The sequence below is a fragment of the Melospiza georgiana genome, chromosome 26 (assembly GCF_028018845.1).
Source record: "Melospiza georgiana isolate bMelGeo1 chromosome 26, bMelGeo1.pri, whole genome shotgun sequence".
In the NCBI taxonomy this organism is placed as follows: Eukaryota; Metazoa; Chordata; class Aves; order Passeriformes; family Passerellidae; genus Melospiza; species Melospiza georgiana.
The window spans coordinates 6,494,181-6,510,935 of NC_080455.1; the positions used below are offsets into that span (position 1 = coordinate 6,494,181).

The following is a 16,755-nucleotide window of genomic DNA, read 5'->3' on the forward strand; positions in this document are numbered from 1 at the left end:
CTCTCTGGTTTTGTCCCTCTGGGGATTCTGTCCCTGCTCCATCCCCAGAGCTCACAGGCTCTCTGGTTTTGTCCCTCTGGTTCTGTCCCCTGGTTCTGTTCTGGCCCTGCCCCATCCCCAGAGCTCACAGGGCCCTCTGGTTTTGTCCCTCTGGTTTTGTCCCTCTGGTTTTGTCCCTCTGGTTTTGTCCCTCTGGTTCTGTCCCCTGGTTCTGTTCTGGCCCTGCCCCATCCCCAGAGCTCACAGGGCTCTCTGGTTTTGTCCCCCTGGTTCTGCTCTGGCCCTGCCCCATCCCCAGAGCTCACAGGGGTCTCTGGGTTTGTCCCTCTGGTTTTGTCCCCTGGTTCTGTCCCCTGGTTCTGTTCTGGCCCTGCCCCATCCCCAGAGCTCACAGGCTCTCTGGTTTTGTCCCCTGGCTCTGTCCCCTGGTTCTGTTCTGGCCCTGCCCCATCCCCAGAGCTCACAGGCTCTCTGGTTTTGTCCCTCTGGGAATTCTGGCCCTGCCCCATCCCCAGAGCTCACAGGGCTCTCTGGTTTTGTTCCTCTGGTTCTGTTCTGTCCCTGCTCAATCCCCAGAGCTCACAGGGCTCTCTGGTTTTGTCCCTCTGGTTTTGTTCCCTGGTTCTGCTCTGGCCCTGCCCCATCCCCAGAGCTCACAGGCTCTCTCCCTGCAGCGAAGGCGAGCGCCCGGCCCCCAATGAGAAGAAGAAGGAGAAGGGGATGAAGAGGGGAGGGAATCGCTTCGAGCCCTACACCAACCCCGCCAAGCGCTACCGGGCCTTCATCACCAACATCCCCTTCGACGTCAAGTGGCAGTCCCTGAAGGACCTGGTCAAAGAGAAAGGTAAAGTGCAGCTCAGGTGGAGAGGCTGTGTGTGCTCCAGCCCGTGCCTGGCTCTCTCTGCAGCTCAGCACTCACCTCTGGGTGCACTTGGCCAGAGAATTTGGGAAAGCTCTTCCCGAAGCCTCCTGGGTGTTGCACAACCTCGTCCCCGGCAGCCTTCCAGGGATGGTTCCTGTGGCATGCAGCTGATAGAGCCTCATCCCAGCATTAGCAGTGTTTTCTTAGGGATCCAGCCCCAGGATTTCAGCAGGTTTTAGTGCAGCAGAACTTTCTGAAGCATGTCAATGTTTCTGGGCATTCAGGGTTACGTGCTGCTCTGGTGTGTGGATATCCAGCGGTGTCCCCAGACTCACAGGGGTCTGGGCTGGCTCCCAGAGCCATTCTGCCATGGCTTGCAGTTCAATGTGTGGAAGGGTGACCTGCACAATCAGGTTGGTGCTTTGGCATGTGCTGCAGCAGAATCAGGGCTTTGGAAATCAGGTTTGTGGTGTTCCCCCTTCCACAATTCCCTTTAATTCCATGTGGATGGGAGCTGCCTTTGCTGACCTGAACACCTTCATCTCTTGAGGAAGATGAAGAGATTGAGCTGAGTACTCAGGTAGTGACAAGTCTAAAGTGGTGTTATTTCTTCAGGCTGGTGCCCAGCTTTCTAGTTTTCAAGTCACTTTGGAAGTGCAGTGGAGTGTCCAGCCTTAAAATGTCTAAAAACCAAGTTCAGAGTAACAGCACAACATTTCCTGTGGGCACTTCTGGATGCAGAGCCTCAGCCAGGGTAGTGGGCAGTGGTCATTGTGCTGGAGCTGGGCAAGGACTGACAGCTCAGGTGTTTGAGGTGTGGCCTGAAGAAGGGGAAAACAAAGTTCCAGAGGGTCTCAATGGTTTGTCTTCGGTGGCAGAAGGGAACAGAGTCTGGAACAGCCATGGGGACTGGGAGCTTCCCTCATGAGGGGCTGTTTGAGGGGCTGCAGTGGGTTTGTGCCACGGCAGCAGTGCCAGCCTCGAGGGCTGCTGGAGCAGACCCTGATGGTGGATGGAGCCCTCAGTGCCCCGTGGCTGCCCCAGAGCCGTCGGTGTTCGGGTGTGGAGGTGTCCAACTCTCTGAGCTGTGTGGGATCCTGTTCCCAGTGGCTGTGGTTTCTCTCCAGTTCCCGTGGATGGCAGAGGCCGGGCTGGGATTGTTTCCTGCCAGGCTGTTCAGCTGCTCATTCCAGCAGGAGCTCCTGAGGGAACCTTGGAGCCTTTTCCTTTTGGCTGCAGGGCTTGTCCTGCTAAATCTGGGGTCATTCCTGGGGTTTGGCACTGCTGGTGAATCCAACAGTTTGGATTTGCCCCGGAGCTGTTCTGGACTTCTCTCAAGCTGTGCTCAGTCCTTGGCCCGAGGCAGAGCCGTTCCAGGCCCCAGGAACTCCGACCCCTTGGAATTCTTGCTTTGGAAGCGTAAGAACGCCAGGCCAAACGTCCCAGGCTCTGGGAGCAGGTGGAGTTCTGTGCCCAAGGGGAAACCCTGGGTGTGTGAGGGCTCTGCAGGGCTCTGTGGCAGCAGGAGCTCATCTCGGGGCTGTCCCTGCAGCCTGGGGGTGGCCAGGCTGTCCAGGTGCCACCTCTGGCTCTCCCCACGCCGTGGCTCGGGCGTCCCAGTGGATTGGTTGGAGAAACTCAATTACAGGTATGCAGTGGGGATGTTGGTAATGCAATGAAGAGATGTTCTTGCTTGGCACTCCCAGGTTTAGCTGGCAGACACGAGGTGTTACCTTAGTGCACAGTCCCCAGGATTTGGTCCCAGTGTGGGGTTCTGGGGAGCCAGGGAGGGAGGGATGGGGAAGGGATGTGCTGTTCTGCCCTTGGCCTGTTCCCCCTTCTGTTTGCTGGTCTCTGATCAGTTGCTCTGTTTCCCTTGGGCTTTCACCATCTTTCCAAGCAATCTCAGCCCTTCCCTGGCTGCAGGGAGCTTTTCACTCCCTCTGCTGCCCGAGCTCTTCAAGAGCCTAAATCACCTTGTCTGGGGCTTCTCTTGCAAAAGGGAAGTTTCCCTTCCCCATCTGTGACAGAACTGCTGACTGCTGTCTCTGCTTTGGGAAGGTTTTCCTTCTCCCTTTTCAGCCAAAGCTTTGCATATGTAAATCTTGCTCCTCTTCTCCCCCCTGTAAGTTTTCAGGGGTTGTCTGTCCCAAGCTTTTACCTGTGATTGAGGGAGAGCTGTGGCCAGCTCTGCTTTGCCTCACACTGCAAATGTGAAGCTTTCTGATCCTATTGGATCACTGGTTCTTCACAAGATGAGGAGACATCCAGCCAATTTGGAGTTTACCTTCCATATTTAGTATTTACTTTTGGCCCTGGAGGCCAAGGAATAACTGATTTGAAGCATTTCCCCTGTCCCAGTTCTGTGCTTGCTCCCACTTCCCTTTGAACCTTTCACACCTCTCAGAGCTCTTTGGTTTGTCACAAACTGTTCAAATCCAATTGCCCCCAAGATAAAGTTGTTATTTCTGTCTGAGCTGGTTCTGGGGAGTTCCCAGATGTGTCTTGAGGGCCTCAGATCCCCCTGTGAATCCCGACCTGAGATTCCTGGCCAGGCCCTGCAGGGTACTGGAATTCTGCTGGAGCAGCCCAGCGTGAACACTGGCATTTTCTGTACTGATAAACTTTGGGAAGTGATGCAAAGTTTTAAAGCAGATTAAAAATAATGCCTGTGATAAATAGCACTGAAGCTTCCTTCACTTAGGATTTCTGCTTATTGCAGTAAATTCTGCTCCTTGGTTTGGGAAAAGCTGCATTTCCAAACTTTAAGTGTGAGATTTAAATAAATCCATCAATCAGTCTCCCCTACATGAAGTCTTGAAGACACCATGGGGAAGATGTTCCTTCATGGAACCTGCAGTGACTGGAGCCAGTGTCTTTGGGAAGTTTCCTCCCTTGGGAAGCTCCTGAAGTGACAGTGTTTGTGCTTGGATGAAATTTCTCTGGGATGTTCCCTGTCAGAATGCAGCTGTTCTCTGGCACAAGGGAATCCTGCCAGGGTTCCTGGGCATTTATCCTGGTCCAGCACATGGATATCTGCTCCTGGTAATTTTCCATGCCATCCTGTGCTTTGGGATCTACAAAAACACCCCAAAACCCCAAATAAAATGTGACCCGGCCTGGCTTCTTAAAAAATGTTTCGTTTGCCAGCTGCAGACAAGGTTCTCCTGGCAGAGGGGTTGGGTTGGCTCCTCTCACACATTTTAAGGTGAAATTAGAGCATTTTCATGGCAGTGGCTGTGGGCTCTGTCTTGGCTCAGAGCTGTGGCAGTGGGGGTGTCATTGCCCCCTCCTGCTGTTCTGAAATTGGGCTCTTGAGGAAGTTCAGGTGTCCTTCAGAGCAAAGCAGCCACTTCAGGCTGGACATTTGGATTTTCATGGATCTCTAAGGCTCCAGCAGGAAGTTCTCAGCAAAATTGGCACAGACTCAACTTTCCAAGGGATTCCTGGAGATCTTGTGCTTCAGAGTCAGGGACTGGTTACAAGAGCAGATGTCCAATTGTACTGGATATCCTCAAGCTTGGCAGACTCCTTGGGAGCTGTTGGTGAGGAGCTGCAGGTGGGAGAGGAGAGGAGAGCCCTCACTCTGGGCAGTGCCAAACCTGTGGCTCAGAGAGGATTTGGAGTGGAGCTCACTGGGAAGAGCTGAATCCTGCCCAGGTGAGGCTGGGCTGTGGCTGCTGCTGCTGAGCTGGGTGGCAACAGAACCTCAGGGCACTGCTGAGCCCCCAGGGCTCCTGGGGAACAGCCCCAGGGTGCTGTGGGAGCTCAGAGGGATTACAGCTGCAATTCCTCCTCAGGCTGATCCCAGCGTGGATGCAGCTGCTGGAGCTGTGGCTGGTAATGGACACTGCAGTCCCTTTCAGAGGGACTTGCCAGCCTTCTCCAGCCTCAAACATTGTCCTCCCAAAAGCAGGAGTGGATCAGAGCTGTTCTCTGAATGGAATGCTACTACTGCTAAATTATTGTTTAAAATACAAAATGGAGATTACAAATCAGTGGGTTTGTTGAGCATTCCTGGTTTTTTCCAGCTTCAGGAGAGCCCTTCCAGGCTGTCAGTTCTCCACAGTGTCCTGTAAATTGCTGGGCCTGGGGAGGTCAGGCTGAGAACCTCCCTGTGTGCCTGGCAAAGTCCTGTGAAACCCCAGTTCAGCTATTCTTACTCAGCTGGCTCGTGGTTTCCCACAAATAAAACATTCCACCGTCCAGATAATGCAGCTTGGAGTCCTCCTGGTTTAAATTTAAACCCTAGGACTTCTAAAACCAGAAATGAAAAATATTTTTAGAAAAGTGTTTATTCCATTCTTCTGTATGCCAGTCCCTTCAAAGGCAGCAGCCATTTGGGTAGGTGCATTCTGGAGGTCCCTGCCAGGGTTATTTGGTCCTAGAGAGGCAATCCCAATCTGGTGAGGAAAGGTGGAATTTTTTATAAATTGCCTTTTGCTGTTGACAGTTTTGTCTTGAGAGCAAACATGGCAGATTTTAATGCTAAAATAGAATTTATTGTGGATTAAAAACCTGTTAAAATAAATAGCAGGCAGTGATCTCTTGATCTGTTGGTTCAGTGTGACTCCTTTTTTGTTTTTAAATCCTTGTCAAAAACAAGTCATGTGAAATTCTGGATTATGGATCCAGGACTGCATCCTGTGGGAAGCGAAGGAAATTTGTTCCTGCAACCTTTCCCATGGGTTTGGATTGCCTCAGGTAACGAGTGGGCACTAAAGATCCAGGGAACTGTGGAAATTTGTCTTCTGAGGTGGAGGAAAACCAAGAACATATTGAAGTGCTTGAAGCCTTTACTGCATACCTGTAATTGTCCAGTTTTGTGGTCTAGAGAACATGGAGTGTTTCTGGGCTTTCTTATAAGGCAGAGGCTCCATACACGGTTGTTGATTGTTCTAAATTCCCATTGTTTTCTTGGCTTTTCTCCCTTGGTATCTGTGTCGTCTGGAATCTGATTTGTAGTTGGTGAGGTAACATACGTGGAGCTCTTAATGGACGCTGAAGGAAAGTCAAGGGTAAGTGTTTGAGAGTTTCTTTGTGGATTTTCTACCTGAAATGTTTCTGTGTGCTGGACAGGAGGCCAGGGAGGCTCAGAGTGTGGATGTGCAGTGGCTCTAGGCCAGGAGTGCCGTGGGATGGGAGGAGGTGGGGTGGGCTCTGCAGGCAGGAGCTGTTCCCCGCGTGCCGTTGGCGTTGGCCGTGTGACCCTGGAGCCCAGCAGGCAGGACAGGGCTCTGCAATATTCCTGTGCTTTGGAAAAGTCACTCGAGAGGTTGGCTGAGTTTGGAAGGGCCAGGGTGCGACAGCAGGTGCTGCAAGCTCCGCTCCTGGGCCAGGAGAGAGAGGGAAATTGAAATTCCTAAATGTAAACGTTCAGTGCCTTCATGGGCCTTGAGCCCAGGATCAGGGAGGACAACAGGAGCACTCCTAAGTGTCCTGAAGGATATGGATGTAGGGTGAGAGTGTGGAGGGTTTTGCTGTATGCCAGGGAAGAGCAGGTCACAGGAAGCGTGTGGCATTTCTCGGAGAGTCGGGATTTAGTGTTTGTTACCAGCTCAGAGACCCCAGGTTAATCCTGTTAAGGCATAAGAAGTTATGGAATTCCACTATTGGAGGCTTGCCTGTGTAAGGTTACATTTATTGTCGCTGCTAGGGCTTAACTGATGTGATTTGGCTTTAATAATAAAATAGTTTTGTGTGATTTGGGCTTTCACTGACTTTATTTCTTCTCTCTTCCCTCCTGCCTGTGACTGCCCTGGGGAATCACCTCGCCAGGGATGCGCGTAAGTTCACTCTGAATTTTTACCAGAAACCCAAGGAGGCTTCTCCAAACAAAACCTCCTGAGCTGTGCTGTGTCCCCACAGGGTGGTTGAGTTCAAGATGGAGGAGAGCATGAAGAAGGCTGCTGAAGTTCTGAACAAGCACAGTCTTGGTGGGAGACCCCTGAAAGTGAAAGAAGTAAGGAGGGGATCTGTTCTGGCAGGGGTGCAGGGAAGGGGGAGTTCTTGTTAAGGGTTTAGGGCTGACTCAGAGGATAATGGACAGAAAGCAGGACTTTAATAGGATAAAAAACCCCAGTCAGCCTTTTTCTAATCGTTTTAACCACTGCTGAACTGTGATTATCAAGACTAAATTTGATGTGGCAACAAAGCAGGAGTTTGGCTTTAACTGCAGTTCCTTTGTTAATGATCTGACACAGAAACCCTCATGTTTGTTCTTTACAAACTTCCCTTTGGATCTGCATCAGAATGAATGGATTCCACCACCAATTCCATAGAATCAGCTTTTTCCAGGAATACCTCAAAGATGTGTTTCCATTTTAGTGGCTTTGCTACTGACAGCCAGGCCTGGAAGTTCATTCCAGACCCTCTCCAGTGCCACTGGGGGTTTATCAGGGTTTGGAACAGTGTAACAGAGGTTTGCTCTTGGTATTAATGATGAATAAACACCTTGAGAACCAGGAAAATGCCTGGGGAGGAATAACTCAAATAATAAAGGGTACCAATAATAAAGGTGCTGAATTTGCAGGCAACCCTGACAAGGGAAGAGATGCCAATCTTGACTCCATGTTTCAGAAGGCTGATTTATTATTTTATATTATATTAAAATAAAATGATATATTAAAAGAATAAAAGGATTTCATCAGAAGGCTAGCAAGGAACAGAAAGGAATGGAATAATAATAAAATCTTGTGACTGCTCACAGCCTTGACACAGGTCGCTGTCATTGGTCATCAAGTAAAAACAATTTCACATGCTGGACAAACAATTCTCCAAATCACATTCCAAAGCAGCAAAACAGCTGAAACTTCCCAGCTTCTCAGGAGAAAAGATCCTAATGAAAGGATTTTTCATAAAATATGTCTGTATCATTTAATTGATAAAAAGGTGCTGGGTGTAAATAAAATAAATTGCCAATGAAAGGGAGGCAGTTGGCTGGGATTGCTTGGGGAGCAGATATCCTGGGATAAAGGGAAACTGTCTGTGGCTGGGATTGCTTGGGGAGCAGATATCCTGGGGTAAAGGGAAACTGTCTGTGCCTGTTGGAGCCGTGGCACTGACTGATGGATGGGGGACCTGATCTGAGTGTGTGTTTGTGTCCCCAGGACCCCGACGGGGAGCACGCCAGGAGGGCCATGCAGAAGGTGATGGCAGCAGGAGGGATGGGCATCGGGCCCGGCCCTGGTGGCCCTGGCATGATCAACATCCCCCCCAGCATCCTGAACAACCCCAACATCCCCAACGAGATCATCCACGCCCTGCAGGCCGGCCGCCTCGGCAGCACCGTCTTCGTGGCCAACGTGAGTGCTGCAAATCCCGCATGGGAGCCCCTCAGCTGGGGCAAACTGAGGCAGGAAAAGCCTTGGCAATGCCAGGAAAAGCTCCTCTGTGTCCTGTTGGTTCTCTCTGCAAAGGAGGTTCTCAGTTAAGGTGTACCACAGTGTCTGTTAATTGGCATTTTTGAACAAACCTGTGTACTTTAATTGAATTTTATCTCAGCTCTCTGACAGCTTCAGTGCCAATACCAGGCAAGGACAGGAGCCCACTAAAGCTGTTTTCTCTCTTGCATTTCCAACGCTGCCCTGTTTTCCAGCTGGACTACAAGGTGGGCTGGAAGAAGCTGAAGGAGGTGTTCAGCATGGCCGGGGTGGTGGTGCGGGCCGACATCCTGGAGGACAAGGACGGCAAGAGCCGCGGCATCGGCACCGTCACCTTCGAGCAGGCCATCGAGGCCGTGCAGGCCATCTGTATCCTTGGCAGCAACCTGGCAGTGGGGCAGGGAACCCAGGGAACACACCAAGGGAGAGGGGAAGCTGGATTCCAGAGGAGGATGTTGCCGTGGCAGGGAAGGTCAGGTGGTAGTGGATGGAAAATGGAATTTTGTCTCTCTTTCGTTTTTCCTTCTTGAAGGAATTGTTGCAGTTTGCTCAGGATCTTTACCAAAGGAAATTCTCTTTCCTACGTGGATAAATGTGCTTCTATCCCAGATGAGTTTCTGTCTCTAGGTTGTAATTAGCATTAAAATGCAATTGTCTGGAAAGGGGGAAGGTCCCTGTGCCAAGGCACACAGAGCTGGTGTTTTCCTGTTCCCTTTCACTGGCCAAGCAATGATTTGCCACCTAGAAACCAAACAGCAATAAAATTCCAGATATGACTCTCTCAGCTCCTGGTTATCGTGTGGATAGGAAGAAAATAATCCCTCTGTCCTTTCCCAAAGTTTCTGTTTGAAGTGTTAATTCCCTTCTGCACTGCACCCACTAAACCTTGTGTGAGCCAGACTTGGGCAGAGGGTTTGCTGGCATGGCACACTTCAGAATGTGGTGTTGCTGTGGAGCTTTTCCCTGTTTTCAATGGATAAAGTGACTGAGAAAACACTTAAACACTTGGGCTGACTTAGAGTTACATTTTATATCTCTTTGTGAACTTAATCTTACCCAGAAATGCGCTTTTATCATTCTTTTAAATTTCGAAAAGCCTTTTTTTTTTGGGGTGTTCAGTATATTTGGATTTCAAGGCTTTTTAGTTTTGGAGAAGGCAGAAGCATTTGGGATAATCTGTGACTGATAACTGAGGAGAGGAGATTTTCTGAGGGTTTTTTGTGCTCCCTGTCAGAGCCCTCAGTGCTTGAACAATGATCCTTAACAACCCCCAGCCATGTTCAATGGGCAGCTGCTCTTTGACAGACCCATGCACGTCAAAATGGTGAGGACACCCCCATTCCCACTGACTGGCAATGCCCTCCTCATCTGGGGGGAATTTGTGGTTCCCAGGATAGATCAAAATCCAGAGGGGGAAATGTGTGATTTGCCCGTTGCCTGCTGAATTGATGTAATCTGGGAATGTTAATTCAGATTATTTTGCTAAAAGACAAATCAAAACTACAGTCAAGACTGCTTTAACTGAAATTCCTGTATTTTAATTCCAAGTTTAAAGAACCAGGAAATAATTTCCTGATTTCCTTGCCAGCTTTAACGTGTTGAATTCCTTTTAGGATGAACGAGCCTTCCCCAAGGGAGATTTCTTCCCTCCAGAGCGACCCCAACAACTCCCTCGTAAGTGTCCCCTGCATGATTCAACATCTTCTGCTTTTTATTTGGCTGTTCAGCACCTGGGAGCCAGTCCCAGCCCCAGTAAAACTCTGGTTCACACTGGAAAACTGGGATCCAAATTCCTGAATCATTTCAGAAAGGGGAATAGTGAAGAAGAGCTGCTCAGTGATTTTTTGGATACTTCTTTCAGCTCATGGCCAGAAGCTTGTCTTAAAACATTCACCTTCTCAAGGCTTCCAGAGCTCTCCATTGCAATTCCAGGATCCCAGAGCCTTCCATTAATAGTGGGATTTAATGGAAATGCAGTGAATCAGCACCTCCTTCTGTGGGATGGTGCTCTGGGAATGGAATGTTCTCCCTTAAATTGGAAGGGCTGAATTCAGGACTTGAGAGCTTTCCAGGCCTTCACATTTCCAAAGGAGATCTTATCAATGTATTAAATATGGAAAGAAGAGGGGAACCAGGCTCTTCTTGGAGGTGCAGGATGCAGAAAGCATCGAGCAAAACCCAGGAGATGAAAATTCAGAATAATTGGCTGCCCCAAGCTGCTCCTTCCAACTTGGAATTTGAATGAACTAAAAGATCAAGTCTAAAGCAGCAGTGGAAATCCACAGGCTCCACGTGGATGTAAGGAGACATTCCTGGGAGGGTGACTGGGTTGCTCAGAGCTCCTGAGGAGTCTCCATCCCTGGCAGTACCCAAAGCTGTGGATGTGATCTGGGCTGAGCTGAGGCCCCTCCCAACCTTGGCCATGCTGGGATGAGATACTGGAATGCTGAAGAGAAGAGTTGGGACTGGAAGAGCTGGAGGCTGAGTTGGTTCAAACACAGCTAAATTGGGGCTGTTGGTGGAATTTGAACTGGCCTGAGCAGCCTGGGCTGTGCAAGGGCAGGGGCTGGGAGTGGATGAGCTTTAAGGTCCCTTCCAACCCAAACCAGTCTGGCATTCTGGGATTCTCTGAATTCACACAGATGCTGTTTTCTTCCTGGGAACCAGGCCTGTGGTGTGCTGCTAAATTGCCCATTATTAATGATCATTAATTAGTCCCTCCCTAGTTCAGCTCTCAGTGCCTGTCAAGGCCCTCCTCAGCAGCAGTGTCACTGTAAGGATGTTCCTCTCTCCAGAACAAACTCACTGGGTTCCAGTTCCATGACCTTGGTGTAAAAGTCCCTAAATCCCTCTGGAAGCCTGGATTTTGGCCTTTGCTGGGGCGGGGAAGGGGGACCTTGTGCTGTTTTAAAACAAGATTCAACACTCCTGTGTTCAGTGCCGAGCTGGAAACGAGGGAATCCTGCAGGCAGAGGATGCCATGAGCTGCTGTTTGTGCCAAGCAGAGAGCTTTCTTCCTGCTTCAGGAGAAACAAAAAAGGGCTTTTCCTTCTTTCTTTGGGCTGGGGAATCCTTGAGGCAGATTGGGCTCCACGCCTGTTGTGTTTGCTCAGAGAGAGGCTGGCTGTGTGCTCCAATTCCATCGGTGGCTGTCAGTGATCCATGGGTGCCTCAGTTCTCCCCTGGCAGGGCTGGAGGTGAGAACTGTGCCCAGCTTTAGGGGATCTTCTCCCCAGTTGCCCACTCCACCCTCCTCACACGAGGGCTTTGCCCATATGAAGCAGTGTTCTAGCCAGTTATTTTTCAGGAGTCAGCTCCAAACCAAGTTTTCTCAGCAGTAAGATGGAAATTTAAATATAAAACCAAATAATTGGAGATAGTTTTTAGCCTATTTCAAGACACATCTACTCTTGAGTTATTCCACACTTCCCTGCTTTCAGTACACACCCCACAGGGGGGACACAGCAAGCTTTTTTTGGAGAATGAAAGTCAATTACTTAAGAAATAAAACTTGCTGTTTTGTCAAACTATGGACAGAAGGCTTTTTTGATATCTGAATATTTTCTTCAGATGGTCTTGGTGGTATTGGCATGGGATTAGGACCTGGAGGTCAACCTATTGATGCAAATCATATAAACAAAGGCATGGGAATGGGCAACATGAGACCTGGAGGTAAGAAGATTACTCCTATGCTTTTGTTTCATGAGAGCTTTAAGCTGTGTAGAAGGTAGATAGCTTTGTTTGCCTCCCCAAAAAGTTGGTAGCTTCTTAGGAATGTTAAAGCCAAGTGAGTTTTTTTGTTCAGCTTGATAATGGAAACTTGAATTTAACCAACTGCTCCATTTTTATTTTTTTTTTTCACTGTGGTCAAGACACAGCTCTCATTTTCTGACTCTTGAGCATGAGCAGCAGACACTGCAAAGATCCATGAAACTCCAAACCATCTCTCACTTTTAACACCTCTAGTGGGCTTGCAAATCTTTGGTGAGGATCTCTTGAAATAGCACAAGTTTCAAAGAGCCACCTAAAAAGTAGCACACACTCAGCTTTCCATGTCGAAATGCCAGTGGGTTTTTCCCCTTTGCTGCTTGATTTTCTGAGCAGGAATGTTGAAATCTCCTCAGACTTACCCCATGTAAGCTCTTCAGCCCAAGCCACGGATGTGTTGTGTGGTTTGAGTTCTGCAGCCTTTGGCTGGAATTTTTTGGGTGACACTTGCTATATAAAGCTTTCTCTTTTATTTTGAGGAATGGGAATGGAAGGCATGGGCTTTGGAATGAATAAAATGGGAGGTAAGCTGTTGGTTCTTGATCTGTTCATAGCTTTGTGCAAGTCCTGCAGACTGAGCTCTGTGTGTGTGGCAGGAATTGGTGTGTGGGGAATCATCACCAGTTTGGCAAGAATTGGGTCCTTTTTGGGCATTCCAACTGCTGCAGGTGTGTGGGGAGGGTGGGTACATCCCATAAAACATGGCCTGTGCTTCCTTGGCTCGGGAGATCTGAAAGTGCCATCCCTGGGGGTTGGAACTGCATCCCCAATATCCCAACCCCTCTGTGTTTCCATGGTTTTTATAACACCGTGCCCAAATCCTGACCCTTTTTGGGAACTGGTGCTAGGGAGCTGTGTGGGAATGCTGTGTGGCAGCAGCTGCTGGCTGTGCAGTGTGGAATGCCCTGCTGAAGAAGCCCAAATGTGTTTTTCAGGAATGGAAGGTCCCTTTGGTGGCATGGAGAACATCGGCCGCTTCCCCGCCGGGATGAACATGGGCAGGATGAGCGGTAGGCACTGGCTCGGTGTGTCCTGCTGCCTTCTCTGGCAGATCCCTCTTGCCAAATCCTCTTCTCAGTTTTATGGGAAAAACTTGGGGCTTTTCTAGTTGTATCCCTAAGTTCCTCGTGGTTTCTGAGCTGCACAAACCCAGTGATTTATTGATGGAACCTTGTGGGGCTATTTCAGAAATATTCTGGCTCTCTCCCATCTGTTTGGGGTAAATCCTGCTTTTCCTTGGGGCTTTGGGCTCCTGAAGCCATGACAGAATGATCAGGAGAAAATCACAAAAACCTTCCTGTGCTCTGAATCTTCAGGATGATTCCTGTGATAAAATGTTCTCTCAGGAGTCATAAAACCCCCTGCAAACTTCTCCACTTCCTCTTTGCAGAGATGGATCGAGCCATGGGAGGGGGATTTGAGAGGGAGTTTGGAAGAAATGAGATGGGAATGTCCCGGAGTTTTGGAGAGCCCCTGGAGAGGGGAATAGGTGAGTGCAGTGTGTGAAATCCATTTCCTGCCTGATTTTCATCCCTGAACTGCTCACAAAAATTATGGGGGTGTTACAGATAAAAAAAGCAGATTTTAGATTAGCTGTAGGAATTTGCTGTCTGGCTTTTAAATACTGTTGGGAAGTTGTTCATTTTTGTCAGTGAAAACAAAATCCTGTTTCTCCTGCTGCCTGTGTCGCTTTTAACTTCCAAGCATGTTCCCTGGAAATATTGGGCAATCTCAGTAATGAAAGTGCAGAATTTCAGGAGCAAAGCTGAACCCAAACATTTCTGAGCGGGCAGAGCTCCTCCATCAACTTCCAGATTTAATTTGGTTTAACGACCAAATCACAACATTTCAGAATCAAGGGAACAATTCCCTGTGTCCTGTCCCTCCATCCCTTGTCCCCAGTCCCTCTCCAGCTCTCCTGGAGCACCTTCAGGCTCTGAGCTCTCCCTGGAGCCTTTCCCTGCTCCAGGTGAGCACCCCCAGCTCTCCCAGAGCTCCAGAGGGGCTCCAGCCCTGGGAGCAGCTCCGGGGTCTCCTCTGGACTCTCTCCCAGCACCTCCACGTCCTTATTTTGGCGTCCCAGGGCTGGGGCAGCTCCAGAGTCTCCTCTGGACTCTCTCCCAGCACCTCCACATCCTTATTTGGGGTCCCAGGGCTGGGGCAGCTCTGCAGGGGGGTCTGACCTGTCCCTCTGGGTTTCCCTCACCCTGCAGACGCAGAGCCCTGGCCTGGGGGAGCTCTGAGCACTGGGAATTGATCCCAGCAGAGCGAGCAGCCCTCAGGACTCTGCACGCCCACCCTGCTGACGCTGTCTGTGCTGTGTTGCAGGTGGTGGCAACGCCAGCATCCCCGGCATCGAGAGGATGGCGCCTGGCATCGAGCGCATGGGCTCGGGCATCGAGCGGCTCCCGGCGGGGATGGGGCACGGCATGGAGCGGGTGGGCTCGGACATAGACAGGATGGGGCTGGTGCTGGACCGCATGGGCTCCAACGTGGAGCGCATGGGCTCGGGCATGGAGCGCATGGCCCCGCTGGGCATCGACCACCTGGCGCCCAACCTGGAGCGCATGGGGCCAGGCATGGAGCGCATGGGGCCGGGCATGGAGCGCATGGGCTCCGGCATCGGCTTCGGCATCGAGCGCATGGGCGCCGCCATCGAGCGCGTGGGCGGCGCCATGGACAGGATGGGCTCGGGCGTGGAGCGCATGGGGGCGGGCATGGATAGGATGGGCATCGGCCTGGAGCGCATGGTGCCCGCCGGCATGGGCGCGGGCATGGGGCAGGTGATAGAGAGGATGCCCGCGGGGCTGGAGCGCATCGGGGGCCCGCCCATGGACAGGATCGGGATAGAGAGGATGGGAGCCGCCCCCATGGACAGGATGGGCCTGGAGCGCATCGGGGCCGCCAACATGGAGAGGATGGGGCCGCCCATGGGGCAGGGCATGGGGGCGGGCATGGAGCGCATGGGGCTGCCCATGGGCGGCAACTTCGAGCGGCCCATGGACATGGAGCGGGGCAACTTCGCAGGGAATTTTGCAGGGTCCCTGGGAGGAGCCGGAGGCCCTGCGCCCGGCGTGGCCCGGAAAGCCTGTCAGATATTTGTGAGAAATGTGAGTGCCCCTTCTTCTCATTTTTGTGCTGCCCCCTTCTCCCGCTCCTGGCCTTTCCCACCCCTCCCTTCCCACCCATTGTCACTGACGTGTTGATCTCATCCATGCTCAGTTTCCAGTCCCAGTGTCTGATACTGGACGCTGCCACTCTTTGGGGACAGCTGGAGCCATTTCCTTACCAGGAGAGCTCCTGGCTGCTCATGGTTTTACAGCAGTGGCTGTCCTGGGATAGATTCTGGTTTTGGGGAGATGGGGGTGCCTGCAGGTCATTCAGCAGAGCCTCAGTAATGGTTTATTCCTCTCTTCCCACAGCTGCCTTTTGATTTTACATGGAAAATGCTGAAAGATAAATTCAATGAATGTGGTGAGTTATTTTCCTCACTGTGAGGAATTAACATGAATAACCTCCCAGAGCTCTGAGTGCCAGGGCTAGGGTGGGGAGCAGTCCTTGGGGCAGGGAATTGGGGACTGGATGGAGAGTGCCAAAGCCGAGGTGGGGAGGTGGAGAATTGGGATTGGATGGAGAGTGGCAAAGCCGAGGTGGGGAGCAGTCCTTGGGGTAGGGAATCGGGATTGGATGGAGAGTGGATGGAGGATGGCAAAGCCAGGGTTGGGAGCAGTCCTTGGGGTGGGGAATTGGGATTGGATGGAGAGTGGATGGAGGATGGCAAAGCCAGGGTTGGGAGCAGTCCTTGGGGTGGGGAATTGGGATTGGATGGAGGGTGGCAAAGCCAGGGTTGGGAGCAGTCCTTGGGGCAGGGAATTGGGATTGGATGGAGAGTGGATGGAGGATGGCAAAGCCAGGGTTGGGAGCAGTCCTTGGGGTGGGGAATTGGGATTGGATGGAGGGTGGCAAAGCCAGGGTTGGGAGCAGTCCCTGGGGTGGGGAGCAGGGGCTGGGTGGGGAGTGCCTGACCGTGCTGTGCCCGCAGGCCACGTGCTCTATGCTGACATCAAGATGGAGAACGGCAAGTCCAAGGGCTGCGGCGTGGTGCGCTTCGAGTCGCCCGAGGTGGCGGAGCGCGCGTGCCGCATGATGAACGGGCTGCAGCTGCGCGGCCGCGAGATCGACGTGCGGATCGACCGCAACGCCTAGGCGCCGTGCAGGGCTGTGCTGCACCGCTGCAGGGCTGCACCGCTGCAGGGCCGTGCTGCAATGCTGCAGGGCTGCACCGCTGCAGGGCTGTGCTGTACCTCTGCAGGGCTGCACCGCTGCAGGGCCCGCGCCTCCGCCCTGCACCGCTGCAGCACCACACCTCTACAGGGCTGCCCTGCACCTCTGCAGGGCTGCAACCTCTGCTCTGCACCTCTGCAGGGCTGCAGCTCTGCCCCGCGCCTCCTCCTTCTCTCTGACTGGATGTAAAGCTGTTCAGCCTGACCCGGTTGCTTTCTGGAGTAATTTTAAGTCCTTTTTTTAACCGAGGGAGCCCCGTTTTACTGGTTTTTTGCATTGGAACTGCCATGTGCACAATCTTTTTTTGTAGTTGTGGCATTTCGTTGACCTGACAGATGTAAACAGTCTGACTTTGATAATAAATGCCAGTTCAGTATTTCAGTCGCAGCATCCTTTACTCTGCTTAAAATCCCTGCCAGCTCAGCTAGGTAAACTCCAGTTTGTCAGAAAAAATTCAGT

General features: G+C 51.3%; 1 protein-coding gene across 2 annotated transcripts; it reads left to right on the top strand.

Moving 5' to 3' along the window:
* Positions 1 to 798: 798 nt before the first annotated feature.
* On the top strand, positions 799 to 16,677 carry HNRNPM (heterogeneous nuclear ribonucleoprotein M). Of its 2 annotated transcripts, XM_058041049.1 has the most exons (14): positions 799 to 844; positions 5,828 to 6,648; positions 6,731 to 6,824; positions 7,972 to 8,166; positions 8,460 to 8,613; positions 9,519 to 9,568; positions 9,858 to 9,918; positions 11,815 to 11,916; positions 12,492 to 12,536; positions 12,948 to 13,022; positions 13,403 to 13,501; positions 14,341 to 15,122; positions 15,435 to 15,486; positions 16,055 to 16,677. In XM_058041049.1, exons 3-14 carry the CDS (start codon positions 6,747 to 6,749, stop codon positions 16,216 to 16,218), a joined length of 1,857 nt encoding a protein of 618 aa, XP_057897032.1. In that variant the 5' UTR covers positions 799 to 844; positions 5,828 to 6,648; positions 6,731 to 6,746; the 3' UTR covers positions 16,219 to 16,677. The 2 variants fall into 2 exon arrangements, with proteins under 2 accessions (XP_057897032.1, XP_057897031.1); XM_058041048.1 differs by lacking the exons at positions 799 to 844; positions 5,828 to 6,648; positions 11,815 to 11,916.
* Positions 16,678 to 16,755: the final 78 nt, after the last annotated feature.

Bases quoted from the DNA above. Each gene is read 5' to 3' on its own strand.
- HNRNPM (XM_058041049.1), top strand. From the start codon at position 6,747: ATGGAGGAGAGCATGAAGAAGGCTGCTGAAGTTCTGAACAAGCACAGT. The intron at 6,825-7,971 runs GTAAGGAGGGGA...TTGTGTCCCCAG, and splicing joins GACCCCTGAAAGTGAAAGAA to GACCCCGACGGGGAGCACGC. The intron at 8,167-8,459 runs GTGAGTGCTGCA...CCTGTTTTCCAG, and splicing joins GCACCGTCTTCGTGGCCAAC to CTGGACTACAAGGTGGGCTG.